This window comes from Rhinopithecus bieti, unplaced genomic scaffold (genome assembly GCF_001698545.2).
Source record: "Rhinopithecus bieti isolate Rb0 unplaced genomic scaffold, ASM169854v2 scaffold_51154, whole genome shotgun sequence".
NCBI classification, from domain to species: domain Eukaryota; kingdom Metazoa; phylum Chordata; class Mammalia; order Primates; family Cercopithecidae; genus Rhinopithecus; species Rhinopithecus bieti.
Genome location: NW_016820246.1, coordinates 315,422 through 323,728, shown reverse-complemented (window position 1 = coordinate 323,728; position 8,307 = coordinate 315,422). Strand labels below are relative to the sequence as shown.

General features: G+C 36.7%; 1 protein-coding gene across 1 annotated transcript in view; it reads right to left on the bottom strand.

Annotated features, from left to right (window-relative positions):
• The window catches only part of STRN (striatin), a 138,813-nt gene that overhangs the window by 34,189 nt on the left and 96,317 nt on the right, over positions 1-8,307 (bottom strand). Inside the window, exons 9-11 of the mRNA XM_017859689.1 lie at positions 6,619-6,705; positions 6,036-6,179; positions 51-187 (exon numbers count right to left, since the gene is read on the bottom strand). Of these exons, the coding sequence (XP_017715178.1) occupies positions 51-187; positions 6,036-6,179; positions 6,619-6,705 (368 nt within the window). The remainder of the gene's footprint in view (positions 1-50; positions 188-6,035; positions 6,180-6,618; positions 6,706-8,307) is intronic.

Sequence of the window (8,307 nt, the reverse complement as noted above, 5' to 3'; positions counted from 1 at the left end):
AAAAAAAAAAAAAACCAAGTAAAAACATCAAAAACAAAACTACTACTTACATCGTAAGTTAGTGAGTCTGCTTCATTGGCCACCGTAAGGCCTGCTAGTTCTCCAAGTCCCAGTTCACTTTCAAGGGCTTCATCTGCTCCCATGATAAATGACTTTCCAGAAGAAGGAGGAAATGTCAATGCTTCCACTGAAGAGGGAAAACAAAGGAAACATTTAAAAATCTCTAAGGAGCCAACATTTAGTTTCATTTGCTTGCATCAAATTTCTTATAGTGCACGTATACACTTAATTGTTTTTAAATGCTTTTAAACATAATAAAATTCAGTGAGCAGAAAATCCTTAATAATTTATTGCTTTTTCCATATCTTAACCACAGGTAAAGCCATCAACTAATTAGAAAAGTAAAACAGGAAACAAATCTAAGAATCCACTGTCCTTTCATTTTCACTATATAAAAAATAATGACTATAGGAAAGTAAGTTTTCCTTGTTTGATATTTCATGCTAATTACCTAAACAATTTCTAATAATTACTAAATATATGTAACAAGTGCTGGTCTCATTCAAAATACAATTCATTAATTTTATAACCTAGAAGAGTATAGAAAATTTCAAATGAAAATGGGTCAAACTCTAAAATGTGCCTATTTATGTGACAAAATCAATATGTGGTGTTACAAGTCAGGATTACCTCTGCCGGGCAGGAGAGGGGTAGTGATTAAAGAAAAGAAGCAACAACAGGACTTCTAGGGCCCTGGTCATGTTCTACTTGTTGACCTAAGGGGTGGTGACATGGGAGGGTAATAATTCTACCTTGATGACAGTTCACTGAGCTGTATTATCAGCACTCTTCTGTAGGTATATTATAGTTCATCTAAAAATGTTTACTTCAGATAGTATTTTTTATTTTTTTATGTTTTTTTCTGAGACAGTCTCGCTCTGTCACCCAGGCTGGAGTGCAGTGGTGACATCTTGGCTCACTGCAACCTCCATCTCCTGGGTTCAAGAAATTCTCCTGCCTCAGCCTTCCGAATAGCTGGGATTACAGGTGAGTGCCACCATGCCTGGCTTATTTTTGTATTTTTAGTAGAGCCGGGGTTTCACCATGTTGGCCGGGCTGGTCGCGAACTCCTGACCTCAAGTGATCCACCTGCTTTGGCCTCCCAAAGTGCTGGGATTAGAGGCGTGAGCCACCGCACCCGGTAAAGAAAATTTTTTGTTTTTGTTTTTTTGTTTTTTAGATGGAGTCATGCTCTGTGGCCCAGGCTGGAGTGCAATGGCGTGATCTCAGCTTACTGCAACCTCCGCCTCCTGGGTTCAAGCGATTCTCCTGCCTCAGTCTCCCAAGTAGCTGGGATTACAGGTGCCTGCCACCATGCCTGGCTAATTTTTGTATTTTTAGTAGAGATGGGGTTTCCCCATGTTGACCAGGCTGATTTCAAACTTCTGATCTCAGGAGATCCACCCGCCTCGGCCTCCCAAAGTGCTGGGATTACAGGCATGAGCCACCGCACCTGGTGAGAAAATTTAAAGTGTTCATTTGAATACTTTCATTAGCTGTGAACTGTGTACTTCAAAGATGTCAGTTTTACTTTGTGAATAACTTGAAATATCCTATTTTGTAACATTTTGAACATACCAATCCAATTCCTTCAACAACCATCATAGAAAAATCAGTCAAAAGCAAAAATGTCAAATTAATGATTTTATTTAATTTGGTCAATAACAAAATGTCACTCTTTATAAATGCAAATTGTTCTGACAAACGTCAGAGATGGTCTTTGAGTAGTTTCCTAGAGGTGGTTATATATGACAAACATTTGTGATTCAATAAGATGAATTTAGTAGTTCAAACGCCAGCTGCTAAAGGAGTAAATTAATTTTCTTAAAAGAAACAAGTCAACTGTATTGACTAGTACATGTACAAGACATTTTTCACACTTACATTCAATCATGTATAATAATAAATACTCATTGAATAAATGAAAGAATTGGCCAGGCTCGGAGCCTTATGCCTGTAATCTTAGTGTTTTGGGATACCAAGGTGAGAGGACCCTTTAAGGCTAGGAGTCTGAGACCACCCTGGGTGACAGGGCGAGACCCCTATCTCTTAAAAAAAAAAAAATCTGAGACAGGGGTCTCACTCTGTCACCCAGGCTAGAGTGTAGTGGTGCGATCTCAGCTCACTGCAACCTACGCCTCCCAGGTTCAAGCAAACTCTCCTGTCTCAGCCTACCAAGTAGCTAATGCCACCATGCCTGGCTAATTTTTGTATTTTTAGTTGAGATGGGGTTTTGCCACGTTGGCCAGGCTGGTCTCAAACTCCTGACCTCAAGTGATCCGCCCGCCTTGGTGTCAGCCATCACGCCCGGCCTCTACAAATTTTTTTAACAATTAATCAAGCATGGTGGTGCATGCCTCTAGTCCTAGCTACCTGGAAGGCTTGAGGCAGGAGGATCTCTTGAGCCCAGGAGTTTGAGGCTACAGTGAGCTATGACTGCACCACTGCACTCCAACCTAGGCGATAGAGCAAGACCATATCTTTTAAAAAAATTTTTTAAATAGTTACTTGCTTTTAAAAACAGTAGTGACAAACTCTTACAATCCTCATCAGAACAAAATAGAGCATAAATTAAGACATTATCAAACCACCATACAATACAGTAGCAAAAATAAAAATAGGTTTTACGCAAAATACCATGTATCATCTGAGAAGTTCAAACAACTCTAAACATTTACTAATGAAGAAAAGGAATTGTTTAAGTTAGAACAGCAATTTTCAGGTCAAAAATATCAGTCGAATGACTCATGTGAGACTATGATGGTAGGTCTTCAGCCAGGCGTTTTTTGTTTGATTTGTTTTCATTTCTAACATTTCCAGATAACTTTGTTCAGGTGTAAAAGACTAAGATTCCTAGGATAGACCATATACATTATGTAAGCTAATTCTAACTAATCGTCTACAAACGGCCAAGTAAAACCTGAAAACAAAGTAACAACTCCTTCCTTACATACCAGTGGATAGCCAGGACACTCCAGGACTGAAGAGGGAGAGCAATAATAAGCATCACTGTTACCTGATTGTTCCTAAGGAGCCTTAGAACTTAAGACTATAGGTCACATTTCCATCTGGCAACTAAACCTTACTAGCCCTAATCAGCTTTTACCAAAAAATAAAACAAAACAAAACCCTGTGCCTTTTAAGTGTGACACTGCCTTCTGTTTTTTTTTTTTAAAGACAGAATCTTACTCTGTTGCCCAGACTGGAGTGCAGTGGTGTGATGTAAACCTCCGCCTCCTGAGTTCAAGTGATTCTCCTGCCTCAGCCTCCCAAGTAGCTGGGACTACAGGCACACGCCCCCATGTCTGGCTAATTTTTGTAATTTTAGTTGAGACAGGATTTTGCCACGTTGGCCAGGCTGGTCTTGAATTCCTGGCCTCAAGTGATCTGCTCACCTCAGCCTCCCAAAGTGCTGGGATTACAGGCGTGAGCAACTGCACCCGGCCCTGACTTCTGAATTATTAAAATAAAAATAAAGTAACAAAATTATAGCACACACACAGCATATGAACGTTCTTTCTGAAAGTGGACTGAAGACCAGGAAGTATCAGTTATAGACAATTCAATATACAATCTATCACTTATATGTTTTTTCTTTTTCCGAAAAACCTGCACCAAGGGGGAAGGCTTAGGACAAGTGCTACAGATAGCAAGTTAAACAAACATTTAATGCTTGAGTTTTAAAGTTCCTATGTTTTTTTATCAAGGACATCTTCTGTGGCTTATATAATGCTTTTGTACATCTGTCCTTTAGTAAATAGTATATATCCTGCCCCTATTATTAGAATTCTGCATAATTCATGTATGGCCCGAGATGAAATCTGATAAACTTCTTGAATTATGAAAATAAGAGAAAAACTAACTTTTCTCCTTATCTAGACCTGATCTTGGGATAAATGCAACTGATTAGAAGTCTCATACCTATAATGTCAACAGAATGCATCTCCTAGTGATCAACATACCTACTGAGGACCATGACCTCACATCTGTAATTCAAAAGACATCAAATAAATTTTATATCTAGCGTGTAAGTGTTGATTCTTTGTATGGGTAATAAATTCCAAGTATGCTATTATTGACTCTAACAAATAATTAACCATGTACTGGTCAAAATCTCACTGAAAAGTATTCCAATCATGAAAATCTATATACATCAAAATTGTATCAGTTTATGTCTCTCTAAAATGTGATGGATTAAAAAAACAAGAAAAAAACCATATGATTATTCTGTGACTTTTTCTCAGGCTGTGTTGATCAATAAATAATAATTTGAAGAGAAAGTGCAAATACAGTATTTAAATTCAGGATTAATTTTTAAAAATATTTTAAAATATACATTAATCATAATTACTTTTATGTCACGTTGAATTTTCAGCTAATATAAATATTTGATTGATTGTTTTAAGAGACAGGGTCTCACTATGTCACCCAGGCTGGAGTGCAGTAGCTATTCACTGACTCAATCATCACACACTACAGTCTCAAACTCCTGAACAGGGGCTAGGCGCGGTGGCTCATGCCTGCAATCCCAGCACTTTGGGAGGCTGACGCAGTTGGATCACTTGAGCCCAGGAGTTTGAGATCAGCCTGAACAATATGGCAAAACCATGTCTCTACAAAAAGCATACAAAAAATTATCTGGGCATGGTGGCATGTGCCTGTAGTCCTAGCTACTCCGGAGGCTGAGGTGGAAGTATCACCTGAGCCTGTGAGGTCAAGGCTGCGGTGAGCTGTGATTGCGCCACTGCACTCTTAACTTGAGTGACAGAGTGACAGCCTGTCTCAAAAAAAAAAAAAAAAAAAAAAACCTCCTGGGTTCAAGTGATCCTCCCACCTCAGCCTCCCAGGGGACCACCATGCTCAGCTTAAATACGTACTTTAAAATCAATTTCCACATATAAACATTTTACGCATTTATAAACAGATAAATCAGACCTGTGTCTAAAAGAAAGACCTGTATTTATATACCATAGGATTATACTGCAAGACTAAAAACAACCTAAATATCCAAAAGGAATAGTTTCACATCAAGTCTAAAATATAATATACAATCTTAAAATTATCATTATGAAAAATCATTTGTATGATTTTAAGAACACAAAATAGAATTATTATACATGATGTAAAACAATGCATATTTTTATGCAGGTATATTCTATACCTGTATAAAAAGTACATATATGTGAGGCCAGGCATGGTGGAGCATGCCTGTAATCCCAGCACTTTGGGAGCCCAAGGTGGGCAGATCACTTGAGGTCAGGAGTTCAAGGTCAGCCTGGCCAACATGGCAAAACCCCGTCTCTACTAAAAATACAAACAAATTAGCTAGGCATGGTGGCAGGTGCCTGTAATCCCAGCTATTCAGGAGGCTAAGGCAAGATAATCGCTTGAACCCAGGAGGCAGAGGTTGCAGTGAGCCAAGATCGCACCACTGCACTCCAGCCTGGGCATACAAAAAATAAATAAATAAAAATAAATACATATATATACACACACACACACATATATATACATATACACACACACACGTGAACCAGGACTGAAAGGGAACAAGTTAAAATAGCAGAATATGTGACTAGACTTTTAAGTGACTTTATCTCCTTTTTCAATTATCATTAATAAACTGCTTAAATATTTATGAGTTTCAAAGTAAACATTTACTACCAATTTATAGACTGTTAATTTCCTCAGTGTTGGAATAGTATATATAGGGCCATGGGCATCAGTGGAGCCAGCAGATATTTTAAACCAGAATTTAGAGTTGGTTTTTAAGTGTATGCACCTTCTCAAGTCTTGAAGATTGAAGTTGGAATCAAACTCCCTTGAATGTAAGAAAGCTTGCATTTGGGGAAAACTATGCAGATCAAACACCTGCAGAATAAAGTTCTCTCTGATAGGAGAGTCCTTTCTAATGAATGAATTTAAAGATATACATCCAAGTGCATTTTGTGCTCCAGAGTATCTTAAATACTTACCTTCATCTGCCCTATTAATTTCATGTTCAGGAAGCCTGGAGCTGCTGGGTCTGGAAGGTGAACCCACAGATGGCTGCAATGAAGGAAGTTCATCAACATCTCTCAAATTAGCAAGCATATCTTGGAGTTTTGACCTATTGGGCCCTAGCCCAAAAAAGTGGGGGGAGGGGAAGATAAAAAAGAAAAAAGAGAATTATCCAACTGCCTCAAAATGGTATCATAAGCCTTATTTTCCATCCATCAATATTTACCTTTAAAAATATTCTACTAGATTAATAAGTATTTTCTAGTTTTCAAATTATTGTAAAAGTTTATTATTCTTGAAAAGAATTATACTGTTTAAGCAAATGGGATAATACCACTATTTACATAAAAAAGAATGCTCATGTCCAGTTAGACCATGAAAAATAATTCTTTAACCACTGAATATTGCTCTAAATGCAGCCAGATACAGATTGTGAATCTACTGTGCACTGAATTAAACAATAACATCCCTGTTTGTTTACATTAAGTTGCATTAATTGCCTTACATCCTGAAGCTATGGTACCCGAGGTGAAGTCTCATGCCCTACTGAATACTTACCTGAACTTTGATTCTTCATTCTCCCACATCCCTGTTTTGACTGTTTTATATAGGATAGAGGCTGAAACAGATCTTCAGTAGTTTTTCCTGTTATAAGTTTAATTAAGAATGGGAAAATCTTACCCAAAGTCTGTTACGGTTTTTTCCTATACCAGCAAAGAATATAACTATTTTTAAGCAATTTAATGCCTAGAAATATATTTCAAGATGGTATGATTGGAGTACATGATTTGACTGGAAATATCTCTACTAGACCACATTGAAAAGACTCAAACTTTTCCAATGAGTACTAGTTCAATTAAAAAAAAAAAAACTTCATGGTGGTTTATAAGTCAATGCTTTATATCAATTCAAAGCATGGCTTCAGTTCTATTTTTATCCTAAGTCTTTACTTGTTCCCAGACTGCTATTTTTATCAAGATAACATGAACTGAAGACATTAAACAAAATGTGCTGAAATGTGTAGTCCCTCTCTCTTCAATGAAAGATGTTAAAATTTCTCCCTTACAGTGTCATTTTTCTTCACCATACTAAAACCATATGCTAGATGTCTGAACACACTGTAATCTCCCAATTTAAGAAATCCAATTGCTTCTATTAGTAGGAATATTGTTCCAGTCAAATGGTGCAGTTTCAGTTAAGTGCTAAATTCCAACTACAGCAATGCCTTGGTATTTGACAAGAACAGAATAATCAATGGAAAAGTAGATGGATTGTGCGTTAAGTCCTGGTTACCTTTCCAACTAAAAGATCTTTTATATTCCAAGACATTCATTTTTGTAGCATAATGACCTAAAGAAATATATCAACATTAAGTTAATCTGGAAATTATTTCTCACATATGATATCCAAATTTTCCTCAAAATTTCAGTTTAAGTGGTTTTTTGACATGACTCCAAAGCCATGACAAATCATCTCCCTATGCTTTTTAAGATTAAATTGTCTATCAGTAAGTATATTTGGCTACAAGGTACAAAATGTGCTTATGTTTTAATATCAATCTTTCTCATTCTGATTTTAATCTATATTGAGATAGCATTAAACAACATCATCTCTCATTATGTAATGGCTGATACTATGTTTTAACATCAATAACAGACACTGACTTTTTATCAAATCAAGCTAAACACTTGTAAATTCTAAAATATTTTAAATAAAGGTTTAAATGCTTTTAAGTAATGTTTTAAGTTTAAAAGAATGTCCTAACAGGAATGATGGTCTTTAATAAGCTTTAGCATCACTACAGAGAGAGAAAAAGAAAAAGCACATCTTTCCAGTGTTTCGCAACTTTAAAATACATTTCTCGCTAAATTAGATATTAATCTCACTTTATACTACCTTAATATCTCAAATAATCAAATTCCTATTGCCATAAAAGGGAGGCCCATATTATCAGTGAGGGCAGAAACACAAGGAGGTAATAGTTTAGCCTTGTTCCCCTAAGATGATTTAAGACTGTTTTCAGGAATGGTTTGCAAGCTTTTGTATTTCCATTTTGCATTCTTAACTAGATTCATTGCTAAATAATTTGCATAATGAAATAATTAAACATATATGATTCACAGGGCTAGAAATTTCCTTCTGGCTTTTGTTTTTGATGTGGCACATATTTTATTAAAAAGGAAAAAAGGAAGGCCGGGCGCGGTGGCTCAAGCCTGTAATCCCAGCACTTTGGGAGGTCGAGGCGGG